This window comes from Phalacrocorax aristotelis, chromosome 1 (genome assembly GCF_949628215.1).
Source record: "Phalacrocorax aristotelis chromosome 1, bGulAri2.1, whole genome shotgun sequence".
Taxonomy (NCBI): domain Eukaryota; kingdom Metazoa; phylum Chordata; class Aves; order Suliformes; family Phalacrocoracidae; genus Phalacrocorax; species Phalacrocorax aristotelis.
The window spans coordinates 217,481,233-217,496,706 of record NC_134276.1 but is presented as its reverse complement, the minus strand read 5'-3'; the positions used below and the strand labels follow the sequence as shown (position 1 = coordinate 217,496,706).

General features: G+C 48.3%; 1 protein-coding gene across 1 annotated transcript; it reads right to left on the bottom strand.

The window, feature by feature from the left end:
• Positions 1-14,923, bottom strand: TMEM209 (transmembrane protein 209). The gene is made up of 15 exons (XM_075081722.1): positions 14,757-14,923; positions 13,002-13,141; positions 12,828-12,886; positions 9,893-10,024; positions 8,651-8,889; positions 8,100-8,304; positions 7,296-7,471; positions 6,526-6,597; positions 5,321-5,417; positions 4,291-4,416; positions 4,028-4,125; positions 1,922-2,036; positions 1,729-1,826; positions 977-1,050; positions 1-597 (listed from the first exon to the last, which is right to left on the bottom strand). The coding sequence occupies exons 2-15, from the start codon at positions 13,136-13,138 to the stop codon at positions 543-545; spliced, it is 1,683 nt and encodes a 560-aa protein (XP_074937823.1). The 5' UTR covers positions 13,139-13,141; positions 14,757-14,923; the 3' UTR covers positions 1-542.
• Positions 14,924-15,474: the final 551 nt, after the last annotated feature.

The following is a 15,474-nucleotide window of genomic DNA, read 5'->3' as shown; positions in this document are numbered from 1 at the left end:
TTAAAAAGAAATAATGGTATTTTTTTCATACATGAAAGAAAATTAACTAAAACCGAGTCTAAACATTCTGACTTGGCTCTTCTCACGCGTCTCTGGAATTTTTCACACCCTGAAGTTGGCCAAATCACTGTATCCTTCCACACGAGAACTCACTCATGGCTGTGCACGACCTCAGGAGGGCTCTTCAAGCCCTCAAACACGATTGGAGTTTAGTCCCAAGATCAATTAAGCTCAGTTTAAGTGGTGACAGCACCAACGGATATGTGGAACAGAAACAGCAAATGGCTTTTTAACCAGAATTCGTTCAGGTGTGGAGCCGGAAAGAGAAAACCTGCCTGGTGTTCATACGTAGAAGCATTTTGGCAGTGAAATGTCACAAAACCCACGCAGGGATTACAAACGCTTCCCCTCTGCCCACAAAGCAGAGCCTAAAAATTATCCCGTTTCATAGTAAGTCCGTGTTTAAGCTGACAACGTAACGCCTCTGCTGAGGTGGTCCCACCAGAGGATCGTTCCTCCGAGCTGGCGTCCCGCGGGAGACGTCACTCTCCAAAAATCCACAGGACATTGACTCCCGATAGACCCAGATTCACCCGCCTGCGAGAACAAAAGGCATCGTAAAAAAATAATCGCGAGTCAATTAAAGCACCTGTTTAAAACGTTAAACAAAACCCCTTCGATTCCACGCTTCGGCAGTTTTAACCCGTACGTGGGTGTTGCACGTTGCTGTGAATAGAGCGCGGCTCTTCCAGAACGAAGGGGAAGCCTCGATGTTGCTTTTATCGCTCACCCATGTTAAAATTGACCCGATTTCATGAAAAAGCTGCGCTTTTTTGTTCCCCCCCCCCCAAACAAAAGTTGGTTTTTAATGCCATTAATATCGATTTCGGTTTGAAGTGCCTTCAGACGAGGCGTTTCGAACCAGCGCGCGCCGTTCACACCTCGCGCGCGATGACGCGTCACGACGGGTACTTACCCAAGCATCCCGGATTCTTTTGTCTTTATGATATACAAAAACATGAGCAAGGTATGGAACATGTTGTTTCTGCCCTGAATCCACAGGAAAAGAGAAAAAAAACCCATAGAAATCAAGTCACTAACAATAAATTGTTGCAGTATTTCAGGGAAAATAGGTGACCACAGAGAAAGATGTCATGAAATACCATCATGGGGAGGGCTGTCGGGTTTGTCGCCTTAATACTTCACGTTTTTTTAATTAGGTAAAACCCAGAAAAAGACCAAAACATGGGTTTGGCTGGATTATCATCGCCAAAATACTATAAATCCCGGAGCTTTTTGGAAAGCAAGAGATCCAGCAACAGCCAGGGCTCGATATCCAATTAAAATTGTCAGAATTTCACTGCTTTGAGATGGGCAGCTTCCCCTCGGGATCCCTACGGGCGAGCGCCGGCCCGCCGGCCTTACAGGGCGACAACGCACGTCGGCCATTACGTGATTCGTTATTTTAAAATAAATTGCTCAGAAAATAAAGAAGAGGAAGCCTCTACCTACGCGTCTATGTATCTTAAACAGATACTAAAGCTCTTATTTAGCAGCAGACTAAATAGCACATCGCAGTCAAACACCAAGCTCATGTTTAGTTCCTGCTTTGAGCCAGCCTATGTGTAAAGAGGTGAGAAACGTGGCTAGTTCCTAAAAAAAATAACCCCAACTCAGACCTGGCAGCGGTTGCCCAGCAGCAGGAGACGACCGCTAACAGCGCCGTACCTTGGGCAGGTTGTAGACGTGGCGCTGGTAGATCAGCTCGTAGTGGGGCGGATTGATGCTGCTCTGGTAGATGCAAAAGACGTTTTCGTTTGAAGTGTCTGCGAAGGCAACGTTTCAAAGACGATGGGGGATTATTTCGAGGGGGCTGAGGGGATTCGTGAGGCAAAGGGCAGCTAAACGCGAGCGCCGGTACCTGGTTTGTCAGGCGTCTGAATGAAGTGTTGGGAAGTGAAGGTTTTGCCGTCCGGATACTTGGGGTGAGGCGGCAGCCTGGAGTCGAGGTAAGTACAGAACACGTGCATGATGATCTGGGCACAGAAAAAGCAAATCTCAACTTTAGCGTCCTCAAAAACACAGCAGCATAAACTCAAGCGTTAATTCCAGTATTTGATAGTCTGCGGTTGCAACGCTGACTTAACCCCTCTGCGTTTAGGCGCCCAAGGCAGCTTAATGCTTAAAGCAGGCACGTTTATTTTTCGTGGTTAAGTGGAACAGCGCCAGGCACAACGCAACACAACTGACGCATGAGCAGCTTTATCCCGGCATCCTGCGGAACACGGCAAAGTCACGGGTTTTATCTAGCGTATTTAGGCCACGGGGTCTGAGCTGCCTGTTTTAGCGAAGGGTTCTGTGCTAGCTGCGAGGATTTGGCTGAGAAGGATGAAATCGAATGACAAAGGGACAGCTTTGCCGACACCACACCTATCTAGCAGTTTTTGCTTTTCTCCTCAAAAAAGGCAAAATAGGAAGCACTGGAAAAACCTGAGCTGGCCACGGGTCTTACTAAGAATTCTGGAATCTGGAAATAAAGTCACAGAATCCCAGACTGGTGGGGGTTGGAAGGGACCTCTGGAGCTCACCCCATCCCACCCCCTGTTGGAGCAGGCACACCCAGAGCAGGGGCACAGGGCCGCGTCCAGGCGGGGTGTGAATGTCTCCAGGGAAGGGACCCCACAGCCTCTCGGGGCAGCCTGTGCCCCTGCTCTGGCACCTGCACAGCAAAGGGGTTTGTCCTCATGTTCAGGTGGAACTTCCCCTGTTCCAGCTTGTGCCCGTTGCCCCTTGGCCTGGCGTTGGGCACCACTGAAAAGAGTCCAGCCCCATCCTCCTGACACCCACCCTTTAGATATTTATAGGCATTGCTGAGATCCCCCCTCAGCCTTCTCTTCCCCAGGCTGAACAACCCCAACTCTCCCAGCCCGGCCTCGCAGCAGAGGGGCTCCAGCCCCCGGAGCATTTCTGTGCCCCCTCTGGCCCTGCTCCAGCAGCCCCGTGTCTGTCCCGTGCTGAGGAGCCCCGAGCTGGAGGCGGCGCTGCAGGGGGGTCTCACAGAGCGGGGCAGGGGGACAGAACCCCCTCCCTCGCCCTGCTGCCCACGCTGCTGGGGATGCAGCCCAGGGCACAGTTGGCCTTTTGGGCTGTGAGCACATATTGCAGGCTCATGTCCAGCTTCTCACCCCTTAGCACCCCCAGTTGCTTCTCCGCAGGGCTGCTTTCCATCCCTCCATCCCCCAGGCTGTGTGGATACCTGGGGCTGCCCCAACCTAGTGGCAGGACCTTGCACTTGGCCTTGCTGAACCTCATGAGGCTCTCCCAAGGCCCCCCTCTCCTGCTTGTCCAGGTCCCATCCTTCTGGTACGTCAACTGCACCGCTCAGCTCGGTGTCATCTGCAATCTTGCTGAGGGGGCACTCAATCCCACTGTCTTAAGTCACTGATGAAAACATTAAGCAGCACTGGTCCCAGTACAGACCGGTACTAAAATCTATTTCCAGTGGCGGTAAAAAAAGTAAATCACCCTAATTCTACTTCCAAATACAGAGTTCAGTGGAAGACTCACACTGTAAAGCCTGTTTTCTACTCCCTGAGTTGTTCTGTGGTCTCTTTTAATTGTATTAATTATCTTCGTTGAATTTTCAAAGCCACTGTTGACACTGAGGTGCTGTTCCTCCTGACCCTTCAGATTAACGGGCTAAGCATTGCTACAAGTCTCCTCTCTCGTAGGACATGCAACACCGTCAGATTTCGCACAAAATATTACTGAACCAAACGGCAGCCCTGCTGCTCCCTCTGCATTTGCTCCCCTCTGTCCATTATAGCAAAGGAAAATGAGAACAAGGAGAAAGGGTTTCCTTGCGTCTGAAATCGTTAGGTTAAGGCAGACATTTGGCTTTTTTAAAAATACAGCAAAGAGGATTTTACCACGTTCCTCAAAAGCCGCACTGGGTGTCCCTTCTGAGGCCCGTGCTGAAAGGCAACCCGCTTTAAGCCGTCACAGCAAGACGTCTTCGAAAACTTACAGAGGAGTCGGTGGGCAAGTCGGTGTCCCACTTGCGGCCTTTGAAATCCCCTCCTCTGTTCCATCGGAAGGAACTCATGCATCCTCCCTGAGACAGCTCTGAAAGCAACAACATTTATTCAGTTACTGGGGGTTGAAAATATATGGAAGCGGTGTTTTATGCTAATTTCAGGGGCTTTGTACATTTTCTGGTGTACCAAAGAGGAAAAATTCAACTCATGAAATGCAGAAGCATTCTGAAGCCCAGAAGATGATGCCGCGTACCTTTGATCCTTTCGACCAAATACTCCTGGTTCGGTGTAAGATCCAAATACTGCACTATAGCGTTCAGGGTCGGAATAAGCGGAGCTTTAACGAGCGCTGCCTGCTTCAGACTGCTGATGCTGGCTTCTGCAAGACAAGGAGAGCCAGCCCAGGTCAGCCATGACCACAGCAGGACTCCCAACGGCCTCCCTCATCAGGCTCTCCTTTTTGCTGCACCATTTAAAGTCCTTGAAACGTTTAACGTGCGACACTACCGCAAACACTTTTTGATTCCAGCCAAGTAGCAGCTGTCTGCTTTACATCACGGAATATAAAAGCTACAAGGGACCAACATCCACCCTGAAGAGGAGGAGAGTAACGAGGTGGGGACAAGGCCAGCATCAATCAGTTTTTCCAAGGCATCACAATGGATGCAGCTCTTGAGGAGACGCTACAACAAAGAGCCCACAAAAGGTGGGTTTAAGTTTAAATGCAGCACATCAGATCTGCTTCTTTAGGGGACATAAATTTGAAGCAACGTGAAACAGTTCCTTCAGGATTGTATGATGACACCAAAAAAAGAACTCCAGTTCATCAGAGTTTTTTAAAAAATAATTCTTTCAGAAAGCAGCTGATTTTAAGGAAGAATTTGGAAAAGCACATAGGACTGGAGACATTGGGAGTTTACAGTGAGACAGTTTACTGCACACCTACCCTTGAAATGTTTTGTGACAGCTTAATATGCAATAATCAATGATAATTTGAGCCTGTAATTCCCCAGCAGTAAGTTTAGGGAAGAAGAAAAAAAAAAAGGGCGGGGGGGAAGGATTATGAATTTTACATGAGACAGGCATCAGTGTGACATCATCAATATTTCCAGGAGTCTTGTGAGGAACCTTTCCAGCTCAGTGAAATGCATGAGCCGGAACAAAGGCCACACCAAGACAGAGTGGAACTGGAACAGTAACACCTGACAGACCGGCTGTACCTAACACCCATCCAGTGCCCCAGCGATGGAGTGGCCCCTCCATCAGCCACCGCCTCATCCTACCTCCGATCTGCAGTTCTGGACACCCCATTCTTCTCAGCTGAGTGCTCACAGACTCGATCTCTTGGACAAGCGGCACTAGAATAGTCTCGTTAATCCACTAGGAATGAAAAATGTGAAAATTCAAGGTCAGAAGCAATAAAAATGTTTAAAGAAACCAACTAACCCTTAGCTTATATCCTGGTAATCATCACTGTTACAATCACAAAGCTTAACAACAGAAACACTGAAGCCAATCAAGGAGGAAAGTAATTCAATTAGAATAGCAAGTTAGGCAGAGCTTAAATGGCTCTTCAATACCTTCTAAAAGGCTAGAAAACACAATGTAAAGGAGTCAGGCAAACAAATCTCTAGAAAATATCAGATAAAGCTTTTCTGATCAATGAGGAAAGGGGTATTATGAGGCACAGCCCTCCACCCATACAGATAATTTATACTTCGATGTGTCTGCTCCCTCTTGCATTTGCTCCAGGAAATCAGGGAGCTGATAAACTCTACATGAGGGATTTGTACATGACAGGGTGTGGGAAGCGAAGCAAGCCAGCCCTGGGTTTAGGAACAGATGCTCAGGGATCTGGTACAGATCTCATACTGATCTTTGCTTTTCCACAATCTTAATACTTTTAAAAACCCCCACAAAACACCTACACACTTGACAGATGCTTTGACTGAAGGGTTAATTCAAAGTTAGATTTAGTAATTATTTTGCCACTGTGTGCAATTAAGCCTCCTCTGCTGTAGCAATTCCTATTGGTAAGATCAAGTTTTTTCCTTTTTGCTTTTTATTACGCTGCTCAGGACTGCCTGAAAAAGTCAACCTTTGGGTTGGAATTTTCCAGGCTTTGAGCCCAGGAGAATGAGTTAGAAATACTGCAGGAACATCAAGTTAGCAATCTGAGTTACTGCAAGGAGAACCAAACCTCGTCATATCCAAGGTGCTTTTGTTGCCCACTCGAGGGCGGATGAACTTTACAACTGTGAAGTTTTCAGAATACAAAAACACCGAGGTCAGGTTGGAATTGCATCTTAGCGGTCCTCTCCTAAGGCACGCCGTGTTTTTATCTCCTTGTGCAAGGCCACCCCGGTCCTCTAACAGACACCGCAGCTCTTCCCTCCTCCTCCTCTGTCACGCAGGGGACATGGAGGTGCTTTTCTGCTCTGCTGCACGTGTTCTTAAAAACCAGGTGGGTCTCAGAGACGGGACTTACGTTTCTGAACTTTGCGGTCCAGGAATCCATGTGATCAAGGAGCTGTCGGTTCATTGTCACCCGTGCCCAAACCTATGGAAAGGTTTATTAAGTGCATATAAGAACTTACCAGAATACCAAGAATTTTTAGGGTTACAACTTCTGATCCCAATTACAGCACGTAACACAAATCACATTTTTCCCCAAATTCTCATACATCCGCTGGCTGTATCACGTGACTTCCACAGCAGCTTCATACACAATCCTCCCACTCTCTAGTCACGGTACAATCATCCTGTATGAGCCCCAAATTCAGTTTCAAGCTCTCTGCTCTACTCAGATGCAACTGAACTGTAGGCTTGATTTAAGAGGTATTTGAACGGGCAGCTTCACCAGGTTAATGTAGGAAATAAAGAAAATCAATCATATTTAATTGAAGCCACATGAATGGTATTCCTTCGCATCAGACTTCTTTCAGACACAAGTGTAAAGGCAGTGCTTTATATCCTTCAGCTGTTCTACTGGGCTAAATACAGATCAGTTTCAACTCAATTTTTATGTCACAAATGTATTTTATCTAGTGTACGTCTCGTTCTCCAAGGGCAAAATCATTTCCCAACTAAAATCAGAATTTGAAAAGTCCATTTACAGTGAAGCCGTAGTAAGATAGTTAAATGCTAGAGGATTTCTCTCTCCAACATTTTGGTACGGCTCAAATCCAAACCTCTGCATGAAGCTGTGTATTTCAGAGGTCCGTTTCTCCCTCTTGACTACCTTGCTGCCGAATTTACCTCTTCTGCAGCCTGTTTCGAGCTCAGATCAGCTTCATCCTTGTGTGCTGATGGAGCCTGGGACCTGCAAGCCAGCTGATACTGGAACTTCCTCAGCATCTGTGCGTAGTCTGCCATGGAACGGCTGTAGTTCCAGAAAGTTGGGCTGCTGGAAGGAGAGCTGGAATCTGAACTTCCTGAAACGATTCATGTCGTATACAATTATTGCCAAGTAATTCTGGAAGCAACAGTACAGGCGATATGTCAGCGTATTCAGGCTTTGAGAAGAGATACGAACTGCCATGAATACATCCACCGAAGTCGGGCTGCGTAAACACCGATTTCACCCTTATCTTGATCGTCCTTACCCAGGACAAAAGCCGCCTGCAGGTAATTGACCCCCTTTATCCAAAACGCCTTCTCCACAAGACACCCCTCTCACCAAGGTGATAAAGCCCCATATCTTATCACAGTCCACTACGGCCCACAAATGCTACGGAGACAATCTGTCAGCACACATTTCCCTACGCCGCAACAGCAGCAAATATCCCACCCAAAGGAATACTTTGGAGGAAAATTTCCTGCAGCTCCTAAGCCACGGGGATGTGTACAAACGATGGTCTTCACACGTCCTAATGACTCAGCAGAGGACTAAAGTGTTCAGCAGCCGCCTTTAGCATGGCGATGACCGTAAATGAGTTTGGTCTGTTTACCAGTACGAGTAGGCTGGAATCCTTTGCAGCTTTTCTCGTTGGCAAAAGAACTCTTGAGTAAAACCAACATGACCTTCTTAGCAAGCTTTTCGGATCAAATCTGTTTACTTACCCAGCTGAACTCTGTGCTGTTTCTCTTCTTCGGTTCGAAGGAAGGTGTCCAGTGACTTGAGGTCTGTCATATAGTCTTCCTTCCCAGTAGGAGAATTATATGGAATGGGCGAAGAGCGGTAACGAGACCTCAGCCCGCCGCTTTCCACTGGCCCAATACTGGTGGGGTATGTTGATCCACTGGGAGAGGGGCTGAAGCTGGAAACCTTGGGCGGATAAAAACAAATGGTTGTGTCATATGAGGAAGACAGAATTCCACCTTGATTTGTAAATGACATGAATATAAAAGACTCTTGTTCAGGGTTCAGGTTGGTTTTTTTAATTCTTCATAGTTGCATTTTGGTTTCTTATTTTTGCTTTTGTCTGAAACAAACTAAAACAAAGTGACACAAGGGAAAAAGGACAAATCCCGACACGACAAATTTGCATTTGCTTTGCAAAAGGAGCAAACTCACATGTACACAACCCTCCGTTGGCTGCTGCTCGCCTTCGATGGCGCACAGAACAAGACAAGGACCAGACTGTACCCTTGGGAGCCGCCTTGGTCATTACCTTATTGTAGCCGCTGCTCGGCGAATAGGTTACAGCACTGCCATAAGAAGCGCTGTTGCTTGACAGAGCCTGTAGCTGAGGGCTGTACCCTGTGATACAACTGGTAGTAAACTTTGGACTGGCACTGGGGGAGCGTGATGGGCTGTAACTCAGCACGCTTTGACCCTGGATTGGAGGAGAAGGTGTCAAAGACGGCGCTTTCTTTGCTGCCAGCTCACGTGGTGGAGTTGTTTGTACCGCTGCAATAAGGAAAAACAGAATTAGCATTGTGGATGCATCAGCCCCAAACTCTCCTCCCCCCTTTAAACGCACAACAAAATGCATACACAATGCTATGTTAAGGCAATTTTAAGATGCTAGAAGGGACACTAGGAAAACCCAGCCCCTACAGAACTCGGCAGTCAATACACTGACGGGGGGGTGGGGGGGTGGAACGAAGACTGAGACACCTGAGCACAACTCAGTACAAATCCTACAGCTTCAGATTTCAGTTAAATGTTACCAGGCACCTTGCATAACCCTGAGGGCTTCTTTAATGCATTTCATCAGCTAGTCTACCTCTCCACTTTATGCTTCTTTACCATACTGGATGTCTTAATTTATCTGAGCAAACACACATACGAGATCCTTGAATTTAGGCGATACAGCATTACTCCTGCCTGCTTCCCGTTTCCTAGGGGCAGACTAGCAGCACATACTACTACTGTGCTACCATTTTGCTTTTGGTTTATTTACCTCATCAGGTTCTGTTGTGTTTTAAAACTTTCCTTTGATGTTCAAGAGCTTTCTGAGTGACCGCTCCCTGGGCTCTCATTGTCAGACTTCACACGAAGGTCTGTCTGACCCTCTAATTTGGTTCTTGTTACCTGACGTGTCGTTAGTAGGAAAGCAAAAGTAAATATAAACCTGCACTCTCTGCCTCACTCCTAGTCCCACGTATAGGTTACAAATTCCTCGTTCAACCTTACAATGTTCAAGTCTCTCACTGTCCTCAGCAGCCGCTATCATCCTGTTCTTTTTCACCCCATGTGTTTGTTTCCCCTCCAGTTCTTCCCACAAACATTCAAACTGCCGCCCAAGGTCATGAATTTTAATACGCTGCAGGTAATTTAGTTTACCGCTCACGTCAGATGAAGTAATTCAGAACTTGCTTCACTAAAGAATTCTGTCATTGAGAAAGAGCGTCTTGAAATGAAAAGAAAAAGAATAAAAAAGATTGCCAGGGTTATTTGTTACACCCACCTGCGTTCTGCAAACCCAGCAGGGTCTGCTGGCCAGGACTCACAACCAAGCTCATCGGTGCCACTGTGTATTTGAAGTACCTCCAGAAATCAAATAAGGCATTCAGGCTGAAGAGAGACGCTAGTGCAAGTTCTAGAAGAAACACAGAAGTTTTTACAATAGCTTGAGCACAAGGAATAATAAGTGTATATTATCTGCAAAACCAGGTAATTATCAGTGCTGTCAGTAAGTACCAACTTGGGTACATATCTAAGATTTTTTCATGCAAGAACCATTGGGAGACAATTTTCCTTACTATGTTAATTTATATGTTAAATGTAATTCTTAAAAATGGATGGTTATCTTCCAAAAAGGACATCAACTACTGCACTGAAGTTTCAGTCTTCTTTAAACATCACCTTCCATCAAATCATGTAATTCGTGATTTGTCTCTCCCTCTTGCTACTTTTCATCCTCTATTTGATACAGCTAGCTTAGACTCATCTGAAACAAACTTTAATTACAGTGAAACACCATCCACACCCACCGTACAATACAGTACTAAAACCTGCGGTGTTCTCCAAAGCCTTACTCCACACGTTAAGCAGATTTAAGGCACCATACAAGTTCTTCATGCCCTCTGGCTCAACAAGAAAGCTCAGAGGGCTGTGATCAACAGGACAGAGTCTGGTTGGAGGCCCGTAACTAGCGGTGTTCCCAAGGGATCTGCAATGGGTCCAGTCCTGGTCAACATATTCATCAATGACCTGGATGATGGCACAAAGCATACCCTTGGCAAATTTGATGATGATACCAAGCTGAGAGGAGTGGCTGATGCACCAGAAGGCTGTGCTGCCACCCAGAGAGACCTGGACAGGCTGGAGAGCTGGGCCCAGGGGAACCTCAGGGAATTCAACAAAAGCAAGTGTAAGGTCCTGCCCATGGGGAGGAACAACCCCCCACACCAGCACAGGCTGGGGGGGACCTGCTGGAGAGCGGCTCTGTTGAGAGGGTCCTGGGGGTGCTGGAGGGCAGCGAGGTGACCCTGAGCCAGCACCGGGCCCTTGGGGCCAAGAAGGCCAATGGTGTCCGGGGGCACATGAAAAGGAGTGTGGCCAGCAGGGCGAGGAGGTTCTCCTCCCCCTCTGCTCTGCCCCAGTGAGGCCACACCTGCAGGGCTGCGTCCAGTTCTGGGCCCCCCCGGTCAAGAAGGACAGGGAACTGCTAGAGAGAGTCCGGTGCAGAGCTACCAAGGTGATCAGGGGCCTGGAGCATCTCCCTTGTGAGGAAAGGCTGAGAGAGTCACTGAGAGAGGAAAAGGTGGAGAGTCACTGGCCCAGGTTGCCCAGAGACGTGGGAGATGCCCCATCCCTGGGAACACCCAAGGCCAGGCTGGACGGGGCTCTGAGCAACCCGATCTAGTTGAAGATGTCCCTGCTCAGGGCAGGGGGTTGGACTAGATGGCCTCTAAAGGTCCCTTCCCACCCAAACCATTCTCTGATTCTATGATTTTCAGTTACTTGGGAGAATAAAACCCAGGAGATCTGAATGTCAGAGCTTCGCAGCCTTGCTGACAAAGACAGAATGAGATTCAACTGCCGAAAGCGGAAGTTGTACAAAATCAGTCGTGAAGGGGGATTTCATTTTCTGTTTGTGAAGACGGTTAAATATTTGGTAATGACTGGCCACGGAGCAACAGTTATATAGATGGCAGGGAGGACAGCTCAGAAGTGCTTAAAGATCATGAGACAGAGCAGCACGCCCTGGAATTCAGTCTTTTATCAAAACCAGCTGGGGGAGGTGGTATATTAAAGAATTATGGGAAAGAAGTTCCGATATAACAGGTTAAAATAAACACTTGCCATGAAGTTTGGACGTGAACTCAGTCAAGAAAACTACCATAAAAATAAACACAATTTTGCAATTCCATTAGTCACGCTGCAGGTGACCCACAGCTGTGATTTCCAAGCTGCATCTCCCAAAATCTGTGAGACTTCTGGCATTTAGCCCAGAGAAGCTTGTTTTCCCTCCGAAACAGATCATGATATAGATACAGTGAACACAGAAAGTATCAGATTACAGATAATTTGGTGATGTTGCCCACATTGAATGTTTAGAACTCTCCAGGAAGGGTTAAAACACAAAGAGCAGGTTCTGGTGTGGTTTTCTGGATACTCATTCTGGGACCGCATCTGCAGGGCTGCGTCCAATTCTGGGCCCCCCAGTTCAAGAAGGGCAGGAAACTGCTGGGGCAAGGCCAGCGCAGAGCTGCCAAGGTGATCAGGGGCTGGAGCATCTCCCTTGTGAGGAAAGGCTGAGAGACCTGGGCTTGTTCAGCCTGGAGAAGAGAAGCCTGAGGGGGGATCTCAGCAATGCTTATAAATATCTGAAGGGTGGGTGTCAGGAGGATGGGGCTGGACTCTTTTCAGTGGTGCCCAACGCCAGGCCAAGGGGCAACGGGCACAAGCTGGAACACGGGAAGTTCCACCTGAACATGAGGACAAACCCCTTCCCTGTGCGGGTGCCAGAGCAGGGGCACAGGCTGCCCAGAGAGGCTGTGGGGTCCCTTCCCTGGAGACATTCACCCCCGCCTGGACGCGGCCTGTGCCCCTGCTCTGGGTGTGCCTGCTCCAGCAGGGGGTGGGACGGGGTGAGCTCCAGAGGTCCCTGCCAATCCCCACCAGTCTGGGATTCTGGGATTTAATGATATACCTAAGGAAGCTGCTAACACTCCTTAACTGTTGCTAAACCAGATGACATTTGAATTTTCAGGGGAGACAACAGAAAGCAAAACAAAGTTTTGGTTTAAATTTAAAACAAACAAAAAACCCCAAGGCAAAAAAAAAAAAAAAAAAAAAAAAAAGCTTGTTTAAAAACTACCTCTCCAGCTTTAAAACTGACAAGTGAAAAAAAGAAAAGAATCCTGAAAATTCACTGAAATGCTGCAGTGACTCACCAATATACCAGAGCGGCCAGTATGTGATGTTGTAATATGAGCTTATGAGTTTTCCAGTCCTGAAAAGAAAAACAAGAAGTTAACATTTGGCAACTGTTCGGTCCAGGGAAATATTTAGGGACAGACAAAGTTAGATGTTTTGCTTGTTTGAATCAGGTGTAGCAATTAACGTACATTTCGGTATATATCATGCCTGCAACAGACACGTTGAGGAGTCCCCAGGCCAAGACCACTTTCCGGGCTTCGGTCTCTTTCCTCATTTTGATGGTCCTGTCGATGAGGGAAGCCGCTGGGCTCTGTTCTGGTGTCATTATCTGTAACACCAAACATAGAGAAATGACAAAATCTGTCAACTTTTATACAGTAAGATTCTCAGTCAGCATAAGATTAAAGAAAAAAAAGCAGTAATCCAAAACAAACTATAAATGGAGTTTATGTTCAGCCAAAGCCACGTTTAGTATATCAAAAAAACCCCACCAATTCTTTTTACCAGTAAAAACAGGCAATATTTCTCTGATTAACTCTACCATCAGCACTGCCACCTCATTACTGAGGAACAGTGTCCATTTTCTCCAGTGAGGTGCAAATGAGAGGACAGAGGCAGATTCCAACCTCGTTTTTGAAAACTAACATCCTTCAGAAGCGAGAGGCAAAGCTCCAGTCTCCTCCAGGCAAAGGAAGCCAGAGGAAAGGAAAGGCCTTGCACAGATCTGCCATTTTTTATTGAAAATTGCCACTCATTTCAGTAGGTAACACAGTATTTTCAGACTGTAAAGGCACATCCTGTGGGTTCAATACATCTGAATGCTCTCTGTGCACCTTCCTTCCTTTATGCCCAGTAACACCTTATGTGAAAGAAACAAGCCCGCTGACTTTCCTGCTAGTCCCATCACCAAAACATGCTACTGTTCCTTCCTGCCACTTGCTTAAAAACTTGTCACATAACTCTTCGCTAGATTCAATTGTGAAATAGTTAACACGAGGATTACTGGAAGAATTATACAAGAACACATTGCCTTGGCTTTTTTTGTGTGTGTGTTGTTTTTTATTTTTTGACAGGTTTTTCATCCAGTTTGAGCCCCAACGCTTCCCTTCCTACACTGACAAACATAGCAGCCCTAAAGAGATATACTACCCTCACACTCCCAGCTCTCTCCCTGAACCACATCCTCCTCCAGAAGCTACACTGTTAGGGCACTGAAGTAAAAGTGAGATTAGGTCCCATTCTACTCGTTTAGGAGGGTTGGGTGTGTGGTTTTCACCTCTAGACTGAAATATGTCCTCCCACAGCCCCTGCCCTCATCTGCTACAGCACAGTACTGAAGGAAGGCCTCACCTCGATAACTCAAAAGGCACTAATCCCAGTGCCACACACAGGGGTCCCCCATGCCTCCTCTTGCCCCAAACCCCCCAGCTTCCCACACGCATGCCCCTCTGTCACACACAGGCCCTGCTCCTGCTCTCCTTGCCCAAGGCCCCACTGCACCCTCCACCGAGGTCTCACTTTGGTCACAACCCCACAGGTCCACGCAGGGACCCTCAGAGCTCCCTCTGCCCAGACCCCACTGTGTCACACGGAGGCAGCCGCCACATCTCCCCATGCCACCCCGGTGGAGTCGCTACAGCTCCCCCCACTCAGACCTCACCGTTACACACAGGCAGCCCCACAGCTCGCACTGCCCGCACCCGTCACAAAAAAAGAGACCCGACATCTGTCCCCCCATCCCGACCCCCGTCACACGGAGACGGGCCCACATCTCCTGCCGCCCTGACCCACCACACAGAGGCGGCCCCACAGCTCCACTGGCCCACAGCCCTGTCATACACGGGTGGCCCTACGCCTCCACGGCACTGCCCGGCTCTAGGCAGCCTCCCCTCAGCGCAGGCCCGAGGAGCCAGGCGGTGCCGAGAAGCAGTCACAGTACCTACCGTAGGCTGAGGGCCAGGAGACGTGAGGGGACAGGCAATTCCCTCAGGGAAGGCGGGAGCACCCCCTTTTCGCAGCCGGGGGTGCGGGGGCACGGCCGGCGCAGCGCTCCCCTCACACACGCCAGAGGAACCCTTCGCGCCCCAACGGTCGCACCAACTGCGCCTGCGCGAGCGCCGCCACCGCCGCGTCACCAACTGCGCCGCGCGGGGAGGGGAGGGGGGAGGAGGAGGCGGGGCCTGTTGCTATGGAGACAGCGGGGGCGCTCGCGCCGCGGCCGGTGGCGGGCGTCGTGTTTTGGCGGGAAGCGGCGCGTGAGGCGAGCGCCAAGGGCGGCCGTGTTGGTCGCGCCATGGGAGGCGTGAATATGGTGGGGAGAGGGATGACTCGCAAGCTCTCTGCCCCGTGTACCATTGTTTTCCAAGTTGTTCTGATATCTAAGTTAATTGATTACACAAAGTAATGTATGCATTACAGTCAATAGTTAAAACTTCAAGAGATTTTGGGTCTGCTTGCATGCTGCACAGATGTAACTTCACATGTCTGTTCTGTAGTGTGGTAAATGAATAGGGTTGTGTGAATTTCGTGCTAAATCAGTGTATCCAGAATGCACTACCTCAGGTAAAGATGGTCCCATTGGACAGGGAGACTTTGGGTGACACGCTTGTCTCATAGGTCTGGGTGGTAAATCGCACAACATTGTCAGTTTGGTCACATACT

Bases quoted from the DNA above. Each gene is read 5' to 3' on its own strand.
- TMEM209 (XM_075081722.1), bottom strand. From the start codon at position 13,138: ATGACACCAGAACAGAGCCCAGCGGCTTCCCTCATCGACAGGACCATC. The intron at 1,051-1,728 runs GTACGGCGCTGT...CTGTGGATTCAG, and splicing joins ACGTCTACAACCTGCCCAAG to GGCAGAAACAACATGTTCCA. The intron at 598-976 runs GTAAGTACCCGT...TTGTTCTCGCAG, and splicing joins AAAGAATCCGGGATGCTTGG to GCGGGTGAATCTGGGTCTAT.